At 35.5% G+C, this 25,695-nt stretch overlaps 1 protein-coding gene across 3 annotated transcripts in view; it reads right to left on the minus strand.

The window, feature by feature from the left end:
- The window catches only part of pcsk5 (proprotein convertase subtilisin/kexin type 5), a 76,035-nt gene that overhangs the window by 37,845 nt on the left and 12,495 nt on the right, over positions 1-25,695 (minus strand). For all 3 annotated transcript variants that reach the window (XM_015378777.1, XM_015378778.1, XM_015378776.1), the window contains exons 3-5: positions 11,366-11,521; positions 6,178-6,321; positions 1,042-1,118 (exon numbers count right to left, since the gene is read on the minus strand). In XM_015378777.1, the coding sequence (XP_015234263.1) occupies positions 1,042-1,118; positions 6,178-6,321; positions 11,366-11,521 (377 nt within the window). The remainder of the gene's footprint in view (positions 1-1,041; positions 1,119-6,177; positions 6,322-11,365; positions 11,522-25,695) is intronic.

The following is a 25,695-nucleotide window of genomic DNA, read 5'->3' on the forward strand; positions in this document are numbered from 1 at the left end:
ATTGAGCAAGTTGTTTGAGGAAAATCAATAAAACCTTAATAGCTAAACTACAACAAGATATACATTTAATAGGAAGACTTGCAGAACCGTATTCTAAAGAAAAAGTCACAGCTCTCGAAAACTGCACATCAGAAACAAACATAAAAAATAAATACGAGCATTTCTAGTCACTGACAGATATCTTATAGTAACATTGGCATTTGAATTTTAATGAATGCTTAATTCAATCAAACACTTCTGGGAAGCATTTGATGCAGGTAAACTTCTTGTAAACTTCTATTAAAAGGAATCTGATATTTTTTGTTTTAATAGTTTTCTTTATTCAATCTTTTTTTTTTATGCCTGGAAAAAGTTCCTTACTTTTCATTCCTTTCCAAACCGAGAAACCCTGTAATGATGAGGTTTTAACATTACGAGTTACCTCAGACCAACATTAAAGACAGCTTAACTGAAGATGGTTGAATTAAAAAAGCCTACATTGCAATGTGATATTAAAAGGAGAGGTCATAAAACGGCAACAACGAAAACACACATAATAATTATAATAAACCAAGAATTCAACCCGGAGCTCATTAAGCTGCATCTGTGGCCCTCATGCCTGCCTCTTTAAGAGACAGACATGAGGGCCACCAGTGCATCACCAGCTGGGATTGAGCCACTGCCATGACAGTTGTGTTGCTGCAGCCAAACACACAATCAAAAAAAAAAAAAGCTGAGCCACTGCCAAGCTGGCACAAGACAAGTGCACAGACAAGTCAGTTTGTTTTTCTCCCCCCTTCTTACACAGACACTCACATTCCTTCAAACACAAGCTGCCCACAAATGTCACAGTGAAATTCTCTATTTAACTCAGCACAACCACAACAAAGTCGGGACTGAACTAACAGATCAGAAGGCAACCGCTGCTTGTTAAAAAAAGCGACAACAGCAAAAAAAAAAAGTGTAGAGGCAGTAAAACGAAAAAAAAAAAACAGAGACGAACAAATTTCTATTCATGATTCAGCCTTATAAAAATATAAATAACATCTTTTTGTTTCTTACTTGTTCTCATTGGTTGCATCATATCGCGGCATGGGATCCAGATCATTGCTATTGACATCGTAGCTTGCTTGAGGATCCTGGGAGAAGAAAAAAAATAACGGCAGATAAAGTATATGAAACTTTCACATTAGTTTAAAAAAAAAAAAAGAGAAACCACATTGACCATGTCCACAGCAGTCATGTTCAGGCTTGTAGCTAGCAATGGGTACTCGCGTACATTGTGCACCCTTTACTAAAAATATTAGAAATTGTACACCCTGTTTTTGGGATGTACGGCTTTGGTACGCCCTAATTTTCCCCTGGAAACTTCGCTCAAATGTTCAAAATTTCAAAAGCAGCAGATGTTGGATCAACAAATCTGAGAAGCTGATCTGATCTTAATGATCACTCCATTAAAACAGTTTATTAATCCCTAATTTAACCTAAAATGTCAAAACCTGCCAGCAAAATATGTTCGCCTTTATTATTCTGTTGCTTGCAGTTTGTACCTTACACCTAAAAACGCAAATATCTACTTCCAGCCACTAAAATAGTAGTGGAAATCCCTAAGAAGCGATTGGGCCTGAGTCAGCTGCTGCTGGATTCCCAGTGACAGCGCATCTCCGGTATGTGGGGGGTCTGTGTGCCTCTGACAGCGAAATAATATTTGAAGGCGTGATCGTAATCTTGAAGAACTGACTGCACATATGATGCTTTGAGGTGGACTTTCTCACATAGAAATATAGTAAACCTACGATTTTACCCCTTTGATCACAGCAAATATAGCAAATACGTTCTCTGCCATCAAACACAGGAGCGGTTGGAGTATCAGACGCATCTGGACACACGTTACTGGCTGCGCCTCAAGAGCCTTAAAGATGCTCCTGAGGCGCATCTGATCATTACACTTTCTGATTGTTTGAATTAGCCTCTGAAACAGGATATTGTACCTAAAAATGATCTCATGTCTTCTTGATGAAATTTTCACCTCTAGTCAAGCACACATACTTCACATAATCAGGACAAATGTAGTGTTTTAACAGAGCCAAAAGGTGGGCTGCATTTAACCTAAAAAGGCAGGAAATTTCAGACAGGCATTTCAGAGAGTGTAAATTTTCCAGCGCAGGATTTCCCTAGACCCCCCTACGCAACCCCCCCCCCTAAGATGTGATACACCAAGGTGTACACCCTATGAAGTATTCCTAGCTAAAGGCCTGTTCATGTAACTGGATCATCAAATGTCTCCTTGTTACTAACGATTGCTGGGGCAGGAGTATGTAGTACCTGCAGCCCAGGCCGTGTTTAACAGGTGAGATCTTTCAGCTTTGCAGCCTTACCTGCTGCCTCACACCTACATGTTTACCCTAAGTTGTGCTCTTGCTCTGGAAGTCAGACATACCCCAGCATCCCTACATAAAGTGCACTACATTTTTAATTCGCTCATTCATCCAGATAATTAAACTCTGGTGTTCCTATCACTTGCATGGCTACAACTGTATAAAATAAAATATCTAAAACAAAAGGTAAATATCTGCTTTTCCATTTTGAGGAACAAACATTTATGGATTTTTGTACTGGTCTATTTGCTTGTTTTAATGAGAAGGGGCTTGTCCGTCTTCAGGTTATCACCAACTTACCAAACAGAAGAAAGCATATAACTCCTGTTATAAAGTGACTGCAATGATGGATTGAGATTTTCCTTTTCAAATTCTAGTTTTACCTTTCAGAGCTTTATATAGTCAGATTTCATCATCTCTGATTTTATCATTCTGCTGCTGTTTCCAAGCTGTTGCATCCAGGCTGTGGAAATTATTGCCTACTTTCTTACGAAGTTTTATGAATAAAAAGGATTGATCAAGTGATATTGATCAAGAGAACAACACTTGACATCAGGTATGAGAACAACTGACCCATTTCCTATTGACCAAAGATTTACATAAAGTAAAAAAATAAAATAAAATAAAAGCTGACACACGCCACGTGTTTCTAATAGTTTTCTAATATATGAGATTTTAGAGGCAGGCTGATATATTTATCTTCAGGCTGACCGATTTCTGATATCAATATCTGATCAGGACACAGTAACTTTATTTTATTGAGATTGTATTGTATTAACAAAAGAAAACAGAGCTGCATAACTGGGAAGTCAAGGAATCTTTTTTTTATTATTTTCCACCTATTTTTTTTTTATGAAAATCTGAAAAATGCAGTACATTTGTTCATGCAACACCACTGCTAGAGTTTTAGGGTATGCGTCTTCCATCCTTGCGCAGCAAGAAAACTGACATTTCTGACCCCTTTTCTCTGGAAAATGAACAAAAAAAAAAACTAAACAAAAAAAAAATAATGGACAAAGAATCTTTTTTTATCGGGGGAGTTATAATTAATGACAATTTAGCTTTTTATTTTTATTTTAAAATTAATTTCTGCTTTGGCTACCTTTCTTTTCTTTAGAAAATTATTGCATAGTAGGTTTACATAGTAACTGCTTTACAATTGTCCATAGTATGCAAGAAAATGCCTTTTTTCAATTTTTTCAATAATTTGACTTTTTAAATGGTTTTAAATCTAAAATTAGACAGCAAACTACTGTTGTTTTTTTATTCAGTTGCGTTAAAAGCAATACCGTTTTCGGATTATTTAGAAGGAATTGAGATTTCCAGACAAAATTTATTTGGAAATAGAAGAAGTAGAAATGGCTCTCTGGATGGCACAAGTTGCAGACCCTAGATCTAACCTAATCCTATTTGTTTACTAATATTCTCTCTAAGAAACCTCTCACCCAACGGTTCCACTGGGTGTGGAAGCCGATGACTTTTCCACAAAGAAGCTGCCCCAAAGATTCTCCCAGACACCTTACATTAATGCATCTGTAGGTTTTAAATAGAGCAATAAAGCCATAAAGTGCTTATTTTGCCTGTAGTACCGGAGTTAGTGTGGCTGCTTTTATGTAATGACCTTACCCTCTTTTTTCTGGGTGGCTGACTTCAAATATTTATTTGTTTTTTTGTTATGCAACATTCAGAATAATTATAGCAGTTAAAATTGTAGAAATGTGTTTGTTTTTGTTTTTGTTTTTTTGCATAAAAGTCCAGGAAATATATAATCCATAGTCTGGACATGTAGTTTTTTCTTTGTAAACTCAACTGGTGTTCTGTTAGAAAAGCAAACATTGTTTTAATACACTTGCGCACACATGCTCAACAGAGAATTATTCCCAAATTTAATTTTAGCAGCAGTGTACCAACCGGAAAACACGTTTATTTTAAATTTTGAAAAAGAAAATCAGCTTTGATTATACTGTTATTTCTTGGATGTAGAAACAGCCAGACATGACTGAAGCTTTCAGGATGTTCAGAGAATCAGCCTCTATGGCTAAAACCATATTAGTCTATACTAATTTAAAATAAGTTACTTTATTAATAAAAAAACTTGTGTGCCAAAATGTAAATTTTTTTGTCATGTTTAAAATCCTAGAAAACATTGGCTGTTTACATTGTCACTCTGAATTCATATAGGTTAAATAAAAACTAATCGTATGCCGATCTGACAGAGCATGCTGTTCTGACAGGACACTGGTTCCACTTTGATTTTCATCAGCTGACATCCTGCATGAAAAAATCCTTTCTGATCTGGACTGACGTGGACTTAGATCTGCAAGCAGCAAAATCAGAACACCTGCCTATTTTAGAGAAGCTGCCAGCCTGGCTGGGATGCTACGGAAACGTGCCGCTCTGCACTCAGTGGAGCCACCGAGTGGAGCCTCCCTGATTAATTGCTGCTATCAGCTGTGACTGCTGAGCGGAGATGCACCGCAGCATGTGTGCACCAATTCCACATCGAGCCTTCAAAGATTTAGCCTTTTTTTTTAAGGTAATCAACGTGACGCCAACTGCAATAATCGCTTCAGCTACATGGAAATGCAAGCCAGTGAAATCAAAGCTGACAAACTGAAAATAGTTTGAACAGAAAGATTGAAGCACAACGTCTCCTGAGGCTGATCAGCAAACACTACGGATAAGGCAATGGCAATTTGTTTTGTCAGATCAAGTCAGTGAATCCATTTAAGGCAGCAACAGACAAATCAACATTAAACAATAATAACAATCGATGCGGTCATGTTAGCTGTGAGTAATGTTGTGTCCGACGCTTTTTACAGTGAAACAAGTGGGTGAAGCGGAAAGAATGCTAAATGAGAGGAGGGTAAAAATGAACAATATTTTGATCATCAAAATATTATAGTTTTCTCCCCCACACATTAAAATGACCTTATTTCCATCCTCTATCTGCTTCAGGTAATGCATCTCTGAATTGCATGTTCCCCACTTCAACATTTAGTCTTTTACTAAATTTTTTTCCCCCATGCCATCAAAATAATAATAATACATTTGATTTATATTGCACTTTTCATCAAAAAGACCTCAAAGTACTACAAAAAAGAAAAGCATTAAAAAAGGAATACATCAAAATAAAAAAAGAATGAAAAAATAATAATAATGACAAAAAAAATTTATTAATAATATAAAAGCTGTTTTAAAAGAGAGTGAAAAAAACATTTAAAGGGGACCAAAAGTTTTGCTAAAAAGAAATGTTTTTAGGCCTTTTTTAAAACACTCGGTGGATATATATATAACAAATATAACATTGTCAGAGTTTTGGATAACATTGTCAATTAGTTTTACTCGTTTTTATTACTACCCTTTTAAAATGTATATTAAGAAGAAGAAAAAAAACAAATAGCACTGCTTTGTACTGGTATTAAACAGGAAGGCAAGCTTTTGTTTACATTAGACAAAACATGGAAAGGTTTAATATTCTTATGTTTACAGGATACAAAACATACAAGTCTGAGGGAGGTTCCAACTGAAATATAATCGGTGATAAATGATTATCAGATAAACTAAAAACAGATTCCTTACTTGGTTTAATCCTTGCATTAGCATGATGCTTAACCCTTTCCTAAAATCTAACAGTTATTAAAATTCTATAATAATAAAATATAAAACTAAACACTACAGAATAATTTGTATACCAACCCAAACTTCACATGTAAGCAATGGTACTCACAAAGGTCAACACTTTCAAGTCAATGACGACACCCAACATAAACACTCTGCCGCTCAAGGTCGCCCTGCACGCGCATACATACACACTCACGTAGTTCTGTAAAAGGTCCGGGTGGGTTCTCTCAATCCCGTCATCCAGGATGGTGACCACCACATCTTTACCCGTGTAGCCCCTCTTCCACGCTCCCATGATATTCATGTCCGACTGGCAATTGTGGACGTCGTCGTTGCAGTGCTGCAGGGATGGAAGCAGATGGGAAGGAGTAAGAACAGAAATATTAAAAAGAGCAACACTGAAAATGTTTAGAGCCTTCCCACATTATGTCCTGTGCATTGAGTTTTATTATTGCTTATATCAACTTAAACAAGTTTAAACATGTTTATTCTAGATCTGTTTGGATGGTTTTCATAAAACACAATGCAGTCAAATCATGAGTTGGTGTCATGAGAAAAATGAAGCAACAAATTAAAAGGTTAAATTAGTACAATGATTAAAAAAAAATCTACAAATCAGCTGTTAGTTTATTTATCACTAGAAATAAAAGTTAAGTTTATATTTTTAATTTTTGTTTTTTCACCTTCAGTCTGAAGATAGTTATAGTTAGAGTAAATCAGCTATTTTTTTTTTTTTTTACCTTTTTTGAGTTACTCTCTGTGTTTTAACGCAAACAGTGTATCCGCCATTCAAATAGGGATATTTTTCATTTTCTACTGAAAAAGTAAGTAGATAAAGTTATTACATTTTCTAAAAATAGAGACAAACATTTTTTCTCGAATTATTAACCCATGTCTCCAGTTGCTTAATTTTCTAAAAGGTTAAAGAAATTATTTGATTTTAGATTTTATCAGTTTATAAACAAGTATTCTATTTTTTGTAGCAACCATATGGGTACTTTAATGTGTATGCTTAAAGAAATACTTGCTGGAATAGTAAATCAAATTTCTGAAATTATAATTATAGATGACTAGTGCATCAAAGCATTTCAATTTATTCAGAGAACAGAAAACAGCTCATGGAGATAAACAGCTTTATATCTCATTTTTACCATGTTAACTGTGGAGGCCAGGGCTTCAGTCATTGGGTCTTTTTTATTTATCTAATAAATTAATAGTTCATTTTTTTTATCCAGACATAACCAAAACCTTGTCTTTGTTGATGAAACAACGTTCCTTTACTTAAGTGAAAATTTGTCTTACTCATTACATGTGGTTATAATGTATTTTAAAAGCATAAAAACATGGTTGGATGTAAAAAAAAAAAAAAAAAAAAAATTGCAATAAAGAGAGCCCCACCTACAAATCGATAGATGTTGATTAAGTTGAAATTAAGCAGGTGACAAAGACAAAATTTCTAGCCATTAATCTTATAAACAAATATGAACTACACAACAATAATAAAAAAAATAAAAATCTAAGATAAAGGTATTCATATAAATTAAGGCTGCAACTGACGATTATTTTGCAAATTGATTATTCTGTCGATCATTTTTTTTATTTAAAAATCAGATAACAAAAGGTTCCTTATAGAATTTTAATGAAAGTAACCCAAGTTTCTTTTACAATCTTCCTATAGTTACTATTCTAAGAGGGTCGCTCTGTCAGCTAAAGGTATATTTTACATTATCTATATTCCATTTAACGAATAATCGATTACTAAATAATTTCAAATTATTATTTAAATAAATTATTTTAATAATCAATTAATCACAATTAATTCCCTTGAACCCCAGTCAGCCTCACCAGATGGCTTCTCACACCGAGTCTGGTGCTGGAAGTTTTATCCTGTTAAAAGGGAGTTTTTCACCTCCACTCTTGCTACAAGCATAGTTGGTGTGACGGATTGCTGTAGAGTCAAGGAGTTGACACAATCAGCTGGTTTTCCTTAGATAGAAAACTTTGAATCAATTCAACTGTATGATCTGGTCTAATTATATCTGTAAAGTGCCTTGATGTGTTGTGAATTGAACAACTGAATTAAATTGATTATTCCAATTAATTGTCTCAGCCCAAATATAAATAACTGTTCATTATTTGACTTGTGTAGAGCTTTGAAATGCTTTTGTAACATGTTTTTTTCTCCCAAAATGTTTACATTTCATCGCTGCTGCACTTTAAGAAAATGAAATGTCACGAGAGCTGCACAAAAATAAATGTTGTCTTGTATACAAAATTACAATTAATGTTGTCTATTCGAAGTCTGAGTCTAACTTGTAAAACGATGACACAATTCACTTTCAGCCCTTAAAATTTAAAAACTGTATTCATACATTTAAAATTGATAAAATTTTACAACTTTGTGGACTTTAGTAATGTATAACTTATTTTTTATGAATCAAAAATTTGTGTGTAATTTGAGAGCATCAGAAAATGGAAAGAAAAAAAAAGAAATTTAGGGCCATTTATCCCTAACTCTAAAGATACTAAAGAGTGTAGCTCCTTTTTTGTTTTTTTAATAAATCAAAATAGATACTATCAAGATATAAGAAGACTAAAGGAGTTTTGTTCCATCTACTCCTTTTTGATTATGACAAAATTATGATAAAGTAAAAAAATAATAAAATAAAAATGTGGGTTAATCATAAAAGATATTATTATTATTGCATATTCAGTTATTCAGCCAAATTTCCTATTTCTCCAAAATGCTGAATATATTGCTATCTGAGGTTTAGGTTTGCCATACCCCACACCCTCAGAAAATACTATCATATTGTGCAGTTAAGTCTTCATTATAATATCCTTAATTGGATTAATCTTGATTAACCGATTATTGAACTAATCGTCAACTAATTTAGCAATCTATTAATCGTTAACTAGAGTATACAGACTCTATAACATCCCTTTTAGCTGACAGAGCAACCCACTTAAAGCAGTAATTATATCAAGATTGTAAAAAATAAAACAAAAACACACATTTTGCATTTAAGATTTAAAAAAAAAAAAAAGTTTGTCATGTGCTCTATCCAAAACTCCACAAGTGGAAAGGTTTGAGTTTCACCTGGTTTCATTCTGTAAAAGCCTTCTTCTTTTCTGCAAAATAATCGTTAGTTGCAGCCCTAATTGTAACATTTACCAACATTTTCTTTTTAAAATAATATAGTTGTGTAGCCATTGAAATGCTTCAATAATGTAATTAATCCTCCCAGTGTTTTTTAACTGCTTTTTAAAATCTGGAGGTAAAACATGTCTTCATATTTGGCATGGTGTAGCATGCCATACCTCTAAGGTAGACTTAATTTATGATTACTGACGAAGTTACTGCAAGCTAGTACCTGCAGATGTTACCAGAGATTGGATTACGTCTGCGCCACAAAACGCTTAGAAGTGGGACAGAGGCACATTTTGCTTTCTCTAGGCCACCTTCTGGTACACTAAGCAGGGCAGCGACAGTTATCACCAGCTTTGGGGGTTAATTGATTGATCTAGTTTAAAAATGTAGATAAAAATCTGAAATTATTTGAGACTATGACAGTAAAAATTTAGATTTATCAGTCGAATTGGAAATTCTTCCAACATTATCGTTTTCAGAAGGGTGAGCCTGAACATGTGGCTGTCCTTTAAAATCTTAAAGAGTAGTATGGACATGCTGTGCCTTTTATTATCCTACCATTGCCATTAAAATGATCTGGCTTTGGAGGGGGAAGTCAAAGCTTCCATCTCCAGAGGAAACAATTATTAGACCGCTATGTTTTTGATAAATGAAGCTCTACGCTGAGCCCCCTGGACTGGGGCTTCCTGGGAAGAAAAAGGCAACACAGAGAATATAATAAAAATACATTATTTCCCCTCATCTCCACAGAGAAATTACATTATTATGATGAAAAACTTTGCAAAATTGGAGTTCATTACAAACCAATCAGGTTTTAATATTTTTCTGTTGGATGCATTTTTTGTTGTTGTTGTTTGAAATGATCTGAATGTAGCCAGAAACTCAAAAATATGAAGAGGTATACCAACTTTTCTTTGCTGATCTTTTGTGATCATAAACAGATACCGTATGATATTGCAAGACATTTTCTTTATTATATAGGACACGCATTGAAAAGTTTGTCTGCAAATAATTGGTGTAGATATTCATCTTAAACTAATATCGATGTGATATATCTGCAAGAAAGTCATGTTTATTATGTAAAAGTTGAAACTCTGTGTTCTTTTAAGACAAAGTTAACAACCATTAGTTTAGAACAGCCTTTGATTCTTGAAGTTTCATTCTTAATTGAGGTATTACGAGTTGGCCCCATCTGTTTTATTTGTTTTAATACCTGCTTTTATCATGTCTTTATCTTTATTTCCATTTATTACGCTTTTATTTTGTCTAATTCATATGCAGCATGTTGAATAGTCCTTGTACTAAATTCTGCTACACAAATAAACTTGCCTTGTTAGTATATTAATAAAATAAAGCATAATTTCTCCAGCTCTTAGATAATTACAGAAAGAAAATGGAAATTAAAGTTAAAAGTTGATTTCCCTGTTTAGGTTACAGCCTTATTTCATGTGCTAATTACCTGCTCACTTGACAATTCAGAATGATACTATGACAAAAGATAAGCGCCTGGCTTTAATAAGAAGCATCACACATTGTAATAAAATTTCATGATTGCTATTGCAAAACAGACAAAAGGCGCCTTTAGTCTGAGTTGGCAACTCTTTATCGCAATGAAAATGTTAGTCGTAGGTATTATATATGTCGGATTTTATTACCTTCTAGGTCAAAGTGACATTTAAGGTGCACAACTGTCAAAGATGAACTATCATAATTCAATTAAGCTCTAGGTCAGAAAAAGCTGCAATTGTACTGCAGATGTTTTGTATGACAAAACAGAGAAAATAGACTTTTTTTTCCCCCCTCTTCCAACCCTAATGTAAACATAAAAAATATTCACAGGAAGGTCAGAGAGTTTTCTTTCCTGAGCTGGAAACCCCCAAAAAAATTCTGGTCAAAGTATCAGGATTTATCTCAATGGAGTTGATAATTGACAGAGCCGAGGACAATCAACTGCCCACATACACACAAATAATGTATACTTGGAAGAGCAGTGATCTGAAGGTGAATGCAAACATTTGCGATAAGCTTCCAAATGCAACTGGTATGAACCAAGCTCCACCTGGTCTTCTTTTTATGAAACAAAAATAACTGCATCTCTCATTTCAGAGACGGCGCATAAATCATTTCGCTCCTCTGACACAGCAGCAATCAGTGCCACACCACGACAAGACCAGACCTTTGAACCAGAGACTGGGATAAATTAGGCAGATCATAGTCCTCTGAGGATGCTTACAATGTACCACATACTGCTCCACTTGGCGTCATTGTAGAAAATGCTGTTTTGGGCCAAGCTGATGCTGTGGGCGGGGCTCGTCTGGGACAGGGGTGGGACAGGTTTGTAATCCCTCTTGATCCTCCTCTTCACCACCTGCTGTTCTATCCACTCCACCTGAAATAAACACACACGCAGCTGTGAGTTAGCAGAAACTGAGATTACTGTTAATAACTACACACCCAGCAAGATAATGAGCTTGGAGATAAACAAAATAAGGAAAAAAGACAAAGGTTAACATCTGAACATCAGGTCCTATGTTACATTACACACTAATTCAAACATTTAAACGTTAGTGAACAAAAATTGATTCTCTTTGAGGTAAGAGACTGAATTACATCCCATGCTTTTGTAACCCTAATTTAGAGAGACATTTAGTTAAATGAGAGGGATAGAAGTCATAGTTCAGTTAAATTAGCAGTGAATCAACAGTTAATTTAGCAAGGATAAACACTCTGTAAACACTGCTCCGCTCCAACACACAGACTCGATTCACCTGAAGAGGCATAACTAATCAGTTTGCAGCCAAGTTTTTACTACTGTACCTGGCTTAAGACTAAAGCAGCTGCTTAAGCATTTCCACGTAACAACGCTTCCTCATAATGTCTTCTTTTTTGAAGGGCATCAGTCCCTTCTGCAGCATAAACACAGAACATAATGCTACAAACCGCATGCTTTAGTGTTGGCCTGGTGCTTAAGCTTCCTACCCTTACCTCCAAATGCAGTGGCGGTCATTACAGCCAAATCTACGTTTCTTTATGTTAATTTCATCCAAAATGAAAAGGTTTTGATTTTGAAATGTTTCTTGTGGAGTGTTGGCTTCTTCATTGCTGAACGGCCTCTCAGGCCAGTGCAGGAATTGCTTCTCTGGGATAAAGATATTCTTTCGCTGGTTGGAAACAGCCTTATGACAAGGAAGTGTGTGCCCTAAAACACTTTCACAGATTGCCTTTAATTTAACTGAAATGTTTTGAATCACAAGCTTAAAAACCTGTGACATCAACATCAAGGCTTTCCCAAATTGTTTTAAAGCACTGAACTCTAAACCTGTACAATAGCTGCGTATTGTTAGAGCAATATGAAACCCTTATTCAGTTATTTAAATAATAATAAAGAGACTAATGCTAATAATATTACTTGACCAAAGAGGAGAAATGTTTAGTCTGTTAGCAAGAAAAGCAGGTTTCAAAAGAAATAGATGGAAACATCTGGTTTCAACTGAAAAGCATCAAAAGATGACTAACAATAAAAGCATCGAGACATAGAGGGAAGAGGAGGCTCGATGTTTTTTTTGTTGTTGTTTTTTTTAGGGAAAACCATAATTTTAATCAAGCACGTATAAGCAAACGTTTTTTTTTGGTCAAATATCACAGCATATGTTTCTTCCTGCTGGATGGAAAAGCTTTGCTGTGAATTTGTTAGTTTACACAGAGGTAACATCAGTCTCTTAAATGTTGTGGGTTAGCTTCAAAGCACAGGTCAGTATTTGGGAAGACTGTCAGCATGGTGTCAGACAGAATTTTCTTATTTTGAAAACTGGATTCTCTAAATCTGAGCAGAACGGATGGACCCATTGGCTGCGTCCTGAGGAACTCTGCTTCTTCATGTTTAGTCTAGCAGGTTTCATACGTCCAAAAGTTTATGCTCAGAGATGATGGTAGAAAAGAAACTAAAATAAGACCAGACACAACATGCGCAGAAAAGAAAGGCAAATAGTATAGAATTTGATTTGGTACGTAAACATGAGCCGCAAAGAAGACAAACTAAATGATTTGTAGAAGTCTTCACCTCAACTGTCATCTATTTACGGTAGATTTCACCTTTGAAAAAACAGATTGTTTCTTTTAAGATTGTCTTTAGTAACGGTTTTCTAGACTCTCTAAGGGTTTTACTGCTATTTGCATCTAATATGGACCTAAAACTAAGTTAAAGAAAGCAGTAACTCAAGGAATGAATAATTGTCTATTTTATAATAACGGATCAAAAGCAAAGAGATAACTCAAACTAGCGCTGTAGCAGTTATTTTTGTATTAATTAAATCTTATTGTTATTAAAATATACATTAATCAAAAGGGGAAACTATTATCAAACAAATGCATCTCAAACAAGTGCTTGAGCACAGAAATAAAAAAACACATTTATGGCACATTTTAACGCTATTTATTAATTTAAAAATATTTATGTGCCTGTTTTTATTTTTTCCTTCTTGTGCAGAACCAATTCAGGCTTTTACGAGCTGATACAGATATTTTACATCTGACTTGTTGATTCTTTTTTTTTCCTGAGAATTAATATTAACATCTTATTTCTATATGCTTCATGTTTATCCAGTATTTCAATGCAACATATGCTAAAATAAAATATGGGGCTTAAAAAAGTTCCCCAATATGTGAACTAAAGTGTGTCCGTAATGATATCCATTTTTCTAAGCCTAAAATTTCGAAAATATAAAATGTCTTCAAAGAAGAAAACAAGTTGTCTACCTCCATGCATTTAACGGGGTAAATATCAGGCTTCCCTTATCGGACCTACTGGTCATGAATCAGAGTAAGTCAATGTAAAGCTGTCCAATTTTCCGTAAAAATTCAAAAAAGCTGTCCAATTTTCATTCCTGGAAAACAGTCAAATTCTGCTTTACTACAAAGTTCTCCGCTATGTATGTTTCTTGGGCTTTTATAATTATCTATTTGACTATAGGGCTATTTGTATACAATCTTTAGCATTTCAACCTAAGAACCAAGATGTCATCTAAAATCTAGAAACAACTCCTCACTTGGGGGAAGGGGAGGTGATAAGAAGAAGGACAAGGCTCAGCAACCCCTCCTAGGACATCTTATGCAAAATATTACCTATTGTGACTCGTGCAATATTCTTCTCTCTCACTGTGCAATAACACATACCAACTACTGTGTAGCCGGTGTCATTTTTTAAAAACTTATTTATATGGTTAGTACATTTCTTCAGTGCAAGTGCAATAATCCAAATCAACTACTGTGTAGTCTTTCCTTAGCTCTATACTGTGCAGATATATCTAAAGGACATTACAACTTATTTCATGCTCTTTTGTACTATATATACACTATTTTTATATTGTCTGTTGTATTTTTATCTTTAACGGCATCTTGCTTTAATACTTTGTACTCCATATAAGCAACTGGGACCAGAATTTCCCTGAAGAGGCAATCCCAAGGGATAAATAAAGTTGAATCTAAGTATAAGTCTAAAACAGCCTGATGCAAAGAAAGAATTTAAAACCTCATCTAACAGACAGAAGATGCTTTAAAGATTTAGAAAGATTTGGCAATAATGAGCTAAAACATATAAATTTATGATCAAATGTGCAGACATCTGCACAAGCACTCGTTCTTCATCTTAAAAGCCAAAACATTTTTTTTTTATTTACTTGGGTTTTGTGTGACAATCCAACACACACAATAAAGTATCCCAAATGTGATACAAGCGATTATCTAGAAAGTGTGGTGTACATTGTAATCAAGCCCCCAAGCTGTGATAACCCTAATTTATTCCCTTCTGAAATCTACTAATTAGTATGGAGTCCTTAAATGACAGCTCAACCGGCTGGTTAAAGGGTTTAATAGAGAATATTACTGAACAAACAGCAGAATTAAGACAGAAAAACAAAGCAGACAGAACACAGGGATAATTAGGGGAAGGTTTAGGCGCCAGGCAAACAATAGACTTAGACAAACTTTGTCATTTTGTATACACAAAGTGTATTTAAAAAATAAAAAATTAAATAAAAAGAAATTTCGATTATACAGCTTTCCAACAGTGGATTTTTGAGGAGCAGCTTAGTGCATTAGTGATCAAAATGTAAACAGTGTGGGAGAGACATGGTGCAAAAAGGCATTGAAGTGGAAGATTCAGAGCAGTACAATAGCATAGGCAATAGCCAAACCTTGAATATCTCACAGAAACACTTTCAATATATCACGCAAAGATATTTAAGTGTAGAAACAGCTACAGGATGCAGAATACAAGTCAGAACACAGGACCTGAAATGTCCACTTTAAAAGTTGTAGAACAGCCCAGTGAAGTCGTGCAAAAAGCATGAAAACGAATATCTATCATCCAGTCTGACTGAGCTCGACTTATTTAACAAAAAAGAGAAGGTAAAAATGCCGGTTCAAACAGGCAGAAAGCAAGGCAAAACATTTCTCAGCATCAATACAGCTTTTGTAGATGAAGAGGAGAAAGGAACAAAAGGAAGAATAGAAAAGCCTACTTGATGACTGCAGAGTGATTATCTGGTCTCATGCACTGAAACAATCTATGTGGATCTCCAGAGAGTTGGAGTGCGAGGCAACAAGAAGAGATAAGATGGGAGAAGGGGAGGCGATAAAGAGCTGAAGAGAAGGAGTCCCACGGGAGGGAAGGAGCCTTGGCTCGAAGAGGAGACAAGTAAAAAACAAATTGCATGAGGGAACAGAAGGCAGCAAGAGGAGAGCGGGTAATTGATATTATAGTAAATGATACTGATTTCTTTACTATATTGTGTTTTAAAGGTTGTAAAGAAAAGCTTATAATAATATTTTCCAATGTGAAAGGTATTATTAGTTTTGTAGAGTAGAGCAAGATATGAAAACCAGGGAATCAAAGAAGTGAGAAAAAGCCTGAAGCTTCCTTCATCTGTTCTGGTCTCAGATCATTTAACTTCTGACTTCCACCAAGACGATCAGCTCTAAAGTGACTGTTTACACAACCCATTAGGTCCCAAACAACTCTGAAGTAGTGCAGGAGCTTTCCAGCTATTCGCAAATCTTGGATCCACGAAGGCATCCCAAAGTTTTTACCGCATTTCTAAACAACAGTAAACTGAAAGCATTATTTACTCAAGATGCCCCCCTGATGTCTCTGTTAGATTCAATGCCTGTGCAGGAACCTCCTCTGCATCATTCTGTTTTCAACTGATATTGGACATTTGAAATCTGCCAAAATAATCAACAAGATTGCTTTCAATCCAGGAAGACCTCACTATTAGCAGCAACACAAAGATCTGGTATGCATATCTTCAGTAGCTGCATATTTCTGACATCAGCTAGAGAAGAAAATTGCGTATAGGAAATACATCCTTATATGGGGTGACGGCTGTGGAGGGCTGTAGGCTTCATGTTGATATCTATTAAGCAAGCAAGTGCAAGGAGTGATGGTGCAGTTTGAAGCGGTATTACTAGGGCTGAAACAAATATCTGATTAATCGTTATTATTGAAATAATTGTCAGCTAATTTAGTAATCGATTAATTGTTAACCGGAGTACAAAACTCTAAAACGTATCTTTAGCTGACAGAGCGACCCACTTAGAGCAGCAATTATACCAAAATTGTAAAAAAAATTAATTAAAAAAAGAAAAGAAAGTATTAACATTTTGCATTTAAGATAAAAAACCTTTTTCGTCTGTCAATATTCCCCATCAAGAATTCTTCAAGTAGAAAAATTTTAGTATCATCTGGTTTCATTGCACAAAAAATCTCCTTCAAGGAGCCTTTTAGAATCTGATTATTAATCGAAAAATAATTAAATGATTTGCAAAATAATTGTTAGTTGCAGCCCTAATTATGATGAAATATTACTCTAAATGCAAAATTCATATTTAAATGCCTCAAAAATTTTATTTTTTAGTTCGAAACTTCTTCATCATCTTCAGCAGTGATATGTTTTTACCTATTACAAAGGATTGAAAATTAAATTTAAGCAACTTAGACACAGTACGCTAAGTTTTTCAGGTCAAGCTTTGGTTGAGGACTTAATAAATAGAAGTAAAAAATTTAGAATATGATTTTTTTTTTATGATTTTTTCTACTTTGACTTCATGGAAACTGGAATGTCTTTGCTTTCATGCTGCGGTTTCTCAAACTATACAAATCCAAATGACGGTGCAGTCAGAATGTCTTACCGCAAATAAACCAGCAGCTTTATAGGACTTAATCTTTTGAATTATGCAACAGCATGAGGGAAAAAGTCAATTTTTATATTTTAAAGAAGAGGGTTTCTGTTCACATTCAGAACTTTCTGATCTCACTGTAACTCTTGTTCTCACATAGCTGCAGAACTCTGGACAGCGGAGTTCTGTTGTATTATATTTTTCACACCTTGGAAGTAATCCTTAGTAACTTAACATATATATATATATTTTTTTTTTTCTCCTAAATATATACCCAGAGGTGGACTAAAGGCCACACTAGAATTATCTGTAAGCAACTACAGGTAAGGTCTCTCTTGTTTTCTGCTCAATAAAACAGACTTCTGTTATCTATATCTAATAGATTTTGTGTGCCAGAGTTTGTCCAAGCAAAACAACATTGCACTACTGCCCCTAAAGCTTATTGCTTAAGTTGTTTTTTTGCCGTTTCGTTTCCTGGCTTTGAGGTATGACAATCTATTTAGTCACTTAACTCCAATTTGATTGAATGGTGGATTGTCTGCTAACACTTCTGCTCCTGTGTCAAAGTTCCCATAGTGCTTTCTATTCACTCAAAATCCTAGTTATTTCAGTCTTCTAACTCTCTCATCACTGCCACTGATTTACTGCTCTCTTAGCAATTCTTTTTCATTACATTTTTTTGGTCCCCTTATCCACAGATGACCATTTGCTCCCTCAGATGGTTGTTCTCCCATTTCTGTTGCTCCCTCCTTCCCCTCGGCTCTCGTTCCTTCTTTGTGGAAAGGGTTTGCAGGTGGCTCTCTCACTGCCTGGGTCAGTAACCAGGGGAAACTGGGGAAGAGTTCACTTCAGTAGAACAAATGGGAACAAATTGATCCTCTTTCACTGCTGTTTGTGTGATGATGTTTGAGCTGCAGGCTACAAAAATGTAAGCTGAGGGTTGAAAGACACACACAAAAAAAAAAAACGGTAGCAAGCAGAAAACTCATAAACCTTTGCCCTGAGAGAAGAAGCCCATTATTACTTTGAGAAACTAAAACTTTACAGAAAGTCTAGAAATATAAAAGGAGCATTCTTATGTTGCATCTACTCTTTATTTATGCAGCTGTTAAATTTATTGCATAAATAGAGGGGTTAACTGGAACAGTCCCATACAAGAATTTCACATAAATAAAAAATATAAATGCCTAGAATTTTGTTAAGATCAAAATTTATTTTATTTCTTTCAGATTTAAATCTTAAACTATTCAATCAACTATATTGTTTATAGAAAGACCCTAACAAATCTATGCTTATATCCACATTGGCAACAGAAATACTTGTATGGTCTGGAAGCATCAAAATTTGTAAAAGTAAATTTTTTTTATTAAGATATTAAAACTTTTATTTGCATCACTCTGGACATTCTGCAGATCTGTTGTTTTTAAAAGAAATACTATGCTGTTGTAGCTATGAGCTTTAAATGAATCCATTAAGACTGTATCAAGAGATAAACTGAATTCAAAATTCAACAATCAATAGCTTTAAAAATTGCTAACCACCCTTTGGTAGGTCTCCATTGTTTGTTTAATAACCTTTGATTAGGCAAAAGCAGAAGATATACAGTAACTCCTAGAAATCTGCTTCCACACCTGTATGACATGAGACGAACACAAAATAGACAACTTAACAACGGCAAAAAGAAGACAAAAGACAACCAAAGTATACCTTAAACTAGCTTCAAATGCAGCAGGAATCTCTGAGATGCCCGGTCAGTATATGCGTGTGGAAAGCAAAACGTAAGGTGATTATACAATATTGTGTTATATGTATATGTCTGTAGCTTCAACTTGAACACCTGGAACCAAACTCCTATGGTATGTATGAATGGGCATGCTCGTTTATAAAGGAATTACAAAGCTTCTTTATAGACAAAATATGCTCAATAGCAGGTGTGGGAGTGGCCCCAGACTCAAGCTACAGGGCCATGGATCAATTGAAGAGGCGATGGGAACCACAGATACCCCAAGGCACACTGGATTACAGGGACACAGGGAGGGCAGATCCTTTTTCCACCTGGATCCCCGCTCTTTTTCACCCTCATGTCCCTGCGTTGTCGGACAAACTTGCCCCCATTTCCTCACCGCCCCAGCTGTATCTAGACCCACGGCTATTTTGTGGTTTTCCCCTTTCGTGTTGTGGCGTGGAATAACATAGCGCAGACCACGCTTCAATATTGAGTATAAATCAAAAATGTCTGCTTCATACCTGCGACAAGCTCACTGCAACACACTGCTGCGGGAGTATAACCAGCCCTTAAGACTCAGTAATCATTACATTTCAGACATTCAATAAAAAAAAAGCTTCCCTACCATGCCACAGGATTTCCAGTAATGATTCTGCTTAGCAGTGTGATGAACCGCAACATCTGTCCTTGTTTCCTACATCTGTAAGCCCTGATTAAACTATCGTTTGTCATATCCATTTCCCAAAAGCCAACTCTATCAAGTAAATTCAATAAAGCCTGCCTTCTTCACCTGACACTCCGCAAAAAAAGAAATATCACAATTATAACCAAACTTCCTAAATGTTACAGCCTAAGCAGCCTTGTGGATTTGCTTGTTTACCTCTAAAGAGCTGTAGCACCGTAGATCGTCACTAGGAGGCGAGGAACCGTGCTAGCGTGGTGTGTAAATGGTCATCAGCAACCAAGCTCGGCAAGGTTAGCTGATCGGTCCGATCTCGGCACGGATCGGTTTTCAGAGGGTAGTGTAAATGGGGCTACAGGGATGGCTGCACCCACCAGAGAAGGGCAGACGAGAGCACCTGGAGCCACAGAGGCCCCAAATCCTAAAGGGGCCCAGTTTCTGAGGCAAACACTCTACCTGACAAGTATACAAAGACAAATTCATTCATCCAGTCACATTGACACAATCCCTAATCTTTGAATCTCTTTACAAATACTCTGACAGATTTAACTCAGTACTATGGCTCGGCCACTCTAAAATATAAATATTACTATATACATATATAAACTCAAAAGTAAATATAAGATTACGGTAATGACAAACATCAAGCTTACTACATTCAACTAAATACAATATTACACTATATGTCCATTGAAATACATTGAAATTTATTTTATAGAAAAAAAGCAGTTTCATTTAAGCAGTTGTAAAGCTCAGTGACACTGCAGGAGCCCTTTAGAAGTTCCATTTCTTTAATGATCTCTGCCCACGTTTTAAAATGACACAGAAAGAAGAATAACCACTGTAATAGTGAAATCATTGTTTTTCAGTCAACAAAAAACAACTGAGATATTTCAGACCTAAATTACTGTAGTTATTTCTTTAAAAAACAAAATAAAAGAATAACAGATTAAAGGGAAAAATACTATGATTTTTTTGTTTTGTGCTTGAAACTCTGCAGACTGAGATTTTCATACCCCATGTTATCCTGATGTAATTATATATATATATATATATATATATATATATATATATATATATATATAAAATCCATAGAATGCAGTCTCTGTGCGAGACAAATAAATTAATAGATGCATAAGTCTCAAGACCAATTTGGCAAAATGACTTTCATCAGATGCTGAATCACAGCAATCGCTGAAAGATGAAGATAGAAAAGAGCAAGTTATGTCCAGGAATATTCCGTTTGTTAAATGTAAAAAAAAAAATCTTTTAAAAAACCATTAAACTCGGTTAAGTCAAATTGTAGCACTTTTAAAACTGCCATCTTAATGCTTAAAGTGTTGTAGTTTGACCAGGAGAGATTGCTGTTGGACATCCAGGTGGTCCAGTAAGGTTACTCCTGATAGAGTTGGTGATAAAAAAGCTGCTTCTTTAGGGTTAAAAATGTTTTTTTTATTTCCTGCTGATTTTGTTTATTACCTCTCAATAAAATAAAGTAATTGAAAGGCTATAACATTCTTTTACAGAAATTGGGTAGTAAAATTATGTAGTACCTTTCACAGCTGAATATGACAAAGCTTGACTAAATAGTCTTCGGACACCTTTTAAAGTAATCTTTGCCATTGCAAACAATAAAAGGTAAAAAGAGAAACCAACAGTAGTAACTGGTTAGCTGCTCCGAGGTTTGGGGTTTATGTGCAAAGCTTTAACAGGTCAGAGTTGTAAATCCGAAGCTTGACCTTGCAAAGCCTTAACGTTAACAACATCCTGTTAAAAGGAACCCTGAAGGTACCCAGTAGCCAGAACAAAAACCTTAAGGCCCTGATCTACTAAAGGTTTGCATGTATAAAAACATGTGCAAACTTGACACAACTCTCAAAGATCTACTGACCAGGTGTTCAACAGGTTTGCTTCACGAAAATGAGAAGAACATTAGCAGGCTTGTTTTAATGAACATATGCTGATCATCAGAACATGCAAAATGCAAATGCTTTTATTCATAATCATCAGATTAAATAAAGCAGCTTGCAAGAGGTATTTATGTACCGAACTGCAGTGATAATAAATATAATACATGCAGTCTTCAAAGGAGGGGTAATTGTGTTAGTTGTAACATGTTTTAATATTATATAATGAACTTCTCTCTGTATGTCACTATCTTATAGTGCTACTCACACATCTGTGCTGCTGATAAAGGAAACTAATGCCTTCTTCCGTCTGTCTTTCTTGCTATTCAAGCTGTACATTAGGGAAAATTATCATTGGAGAGTGAACATGAAACAAAGTAATAATACATATTAAAGAGCTTTCTACAATTTCTTTCTTTCATCTCCGGAATATTGCAAGCTGCATGGCCTCTGTTCCTTCGCCACTGCATGTCTGCTGGCAACATCACATTGGGTTAGCTTTGATGATGTCACCAGTGCAACAGAAATCAGAAAAGTAAACAAGATAGAGAAACATGGAAGGAATCCAGGGTGTAGTCGGTGTGCTTTATTGTTTCCCTCATTTATCTGTCCGATTCCCTCTCACCAGTGATGCTCCATGTTTTTCGAATCTAAACAGAGCTTTTTCAGCTTGTTAGATCAGACGCGACTGACGGAGAGTGTGACTTTGCGCTTAAGGGTGTCGCGTAAATTAGGGGGTCGAACCAGGTCTCGCTTTCCCAGAACATGCCGATCAGAGCCGAGGCGATATTTACCCGGGTCGCTTGTTGAGTCATTTGGCCCGGGCTAGTGAGCTGTTAACACTCCCACTAAAAGCAAATTTAAGCAGGTTTAAGCATGTTTTTCGGCCAGTGGGAAAGGGGTATATCAGGAAGTCCACAAACTGTAATTAAATACCACCAGCTGATCTAAAATGCTGCAGTCAGAGTTCTGATGAAAATTAAAAACAGAAATTATGTTTCTTCAATCTTAGCTTCATCTTATTGGCTTTGATATGGATCCGGAATAGAATATAAAATTCTCCGTACACCGAAAAGCCTAAAACAATCAAGAGCAAAGCATGAAGCAGGGAAGAAGCACCATAAAGAGCATTCCGACCAGCTGTCGCACTGTGTGGTGCGGCGGCTACAGCGCCGCTGACTGGAAGGTGAGAAAAGTGGAGAAAAACATTGGGGGTCCTCTTCCCTCCATAAAAGACATCCCACCGCTGCGTGTCCTGAGCCTGTGACATTATCAAAACACCTCACACCCCCACCATGGACTGTTCTCCCTGCTGCACTCTGGGAAGAGACTTCGCAGCATTTGATGCAGGTTCCAGCAGATTCAGAAACAGCTTCTTCCCCATTGCCATTAGACTGCTGAACAGTTAATAAACTCTAAATCATGTCACAGACTCTGCATCACACTGATAACACTGCATATTTGCACCATATATATGTAATGCTCTGAACTTTCATATCAATGCATTTTTTGCAACTTTTTTTTTCTCCCACACCATTTACATTTGATCACCGTTGCACTTTAAAGCTACAGTGTGTAATAATTACAGGGATATACAGTCAGAAATGTAATATATTATACATAACCTTAACCTTAACATTTGCGTTGCCTTAGAATTCGTTATTTATAATTACATAGGAGCGGGTCTCGCAGCCATGGAGGCAGACATCTTTGTGCTACGGCAGCGGGAGCCAACAAACTAGCGATTGCGAGATCGCCAAAATGTCACAACGACGTAGAAAAAATAACGGGGTATATTTATTATCTTAAGTCTACATGAAATCTATACCCTACACAGACTAATGAAATACTATCTGTAAAATTATCTATGTAAACAAACCTCATCACTTGAGAAGGTAGGTGATGCGGACGTCGTGGAAGACATTTTGTCCCGTAACGCTCGCTGTACTGTTGGGGGGGAGAAGCGGTGGGGGGGAGATGTTCATGTTGCTGCAGTCTGACCGCTAGATGTCGCTAAAAGTTACACACTGTAGCTTTAAGAAATGGAAATGTCATGAAAGCTGTATAAAACGAAATTTCGTTTTGTATATAACTACTCCATGTATACAAAATGACAATAAAAGCTGTCTAAGTCCAAGTCATCAAGACCGGTATGAAGCCCTCGATCCCAGGAGGATTGTTGTCTGTAGACTATCATCAGACTAAAATCATCTTGTACCGTCTGAAAAATAAAATGCAAGTTTTACTCTTGATTCTGCTTTCTTCTGCAATTATCTCCTTTGTTGCTATTCATATCTTTCTCTTTAGTAAAATGCTCTCAGCTATACTTTTAAAACAGTCTGTCCATACGACATAGACAGACTAAATAACCACTTCTAAACATCTTTCCTTTTAATTTCAGATGTTTATAAATTTTTTTTATAATGTAGAAATTTCCACTTAACGCTGGCAACAGTGTGCAATGATAATAAATGTCTTTTCATGATTCTAGTTTCTGGTTAACAGAAATAATTAGGTCTTTCAAACTGACCTAGAAAAGAATGCAGTCAGATTTATTGTGAAACAGAACAAGGTTGATGTGCTTTTGCATTTCTGGTTTAAATTGTATCTCTCTTTTTACCTGAATACAAACGTTTTTAACATGCTATGGAAAACATTTTCAATGAGGACTTTTCATTCTATATGTTTGATTTGTACTTTTATATTGTAAAAGTTATCTAATTTTTTTAGAGAGCTTTAATAAAACTTGCTTTGGAGTATAAAGGTGAGACGGGGTTATTTTTTCCTAAATAAAAGCTTACAAAGTGACATTTTTTACCAGGAAACGGTGATCCAAACCAAAGTAGTGCATAATTTTTCTACAAATTTGAAACTTTTGTGCAAGAAAAGAGTTTAAAGTTATCAGCTTTTTTTGTTTTGGATTTTGATATTTACATAATTAACACTCTTGTGACGGAGCTTTTGCTTTCATTTTTAGGATATTTCTGTTGTAACAAATTATTCACAATTACTTATTTCTATGTTATTGAGTTCATAAAGTGTTTAATTCTCCCACTATAATATATGAACATTAGTAAATTGGATTCACTGTTAATTTATGTCACCAATAAACACTAAACATGTGCCACATCCTCACAGTACAGATTAGGACATATGTCCTGCACAGGCGGTGTGTTTAAACAAAAAAAAAGAAAACAATTGTTAGTTCAAAATTGTAAAAAATGTTCTACATCTGGACTCTTGTACATAAGATACAGCTGTAGACAGTTTAACTGATTGCTTGAAACTGCTTCAAAACTCTTCATGAGTATGTATTAAATGAACAACACTAATGTAAAGAGGAGACTTCACATGAATATTCACTTTGAGAAAATAAAGCAAGAGTGTGTCTAGTTAGAAGGACCAAAATGAACGGATTGTTACAAATTTGCAACACTCCAAAAAACATCAAGAAGGTTTCAGTTATGTTTCTAACCTTGGCTCAAGTGTTGGAGGCTTGATTGTTTCTCTGGGGAGTCTTATCAAGCCTAGAAGACTTTGATCGCTGAACAACATATTCTGACAGGTTTATCTCAGAGTCCAAAATGCCATAATTTCCTCTTGCACTTCCTGTATGTGTGTGTGTGGGGGGGTTGCAAGCTTACAGCTGGTCCCGGTCCCAAGTCTTTATTTATTTATCTACTTTTTTATTTTAATGATCAAGGTGTTGCCTTGATTGAAAAAAAAAAAGGTTCTCTGGTGTCACTAAGTTTTTACTGAGTCCAGGAAAAAAAAAGTTTGCTTTCAATGGTGGAAGGTACAGTCAAGATACAATTTAGATCACGCTTATCAAACTTAGTTAAGAATTCAGCCTTTTTATCTTTAAAATAATAAACAACAATGACATTCACTAAGCAGGTAAGCAGATACATTTTGGGACATAAGGTGTCCTCTATTTTAAATCTCAAACATATAGAAGGAGTTTAACAATTATTAAAACCCATAGAGCTTTGTTTCTGCTACATATAACCCTTGGAAATTCAGAGACATGGTCCACTTCTACACCTCTTTCTGTGCTGGAGAAGGACCTGACA

Source organism: Cyprinodon variegatus, unplaced genomic scaffold (assembly GCF_000732505.1).
Source record: "Cyprinodon variegatus isolate N-32 unplaced genomic scaffold, C_variegatus-1.0 Scaffold178, whole genome shotgun sequence".
NCBI classification, from domain to species: Eukaryota; Metazoa; Chordata; class Actinopteri; order Cyprinodontiformes; family Cyprinodontidae; genus Cyprinodon; species Cyprinodon variegatus.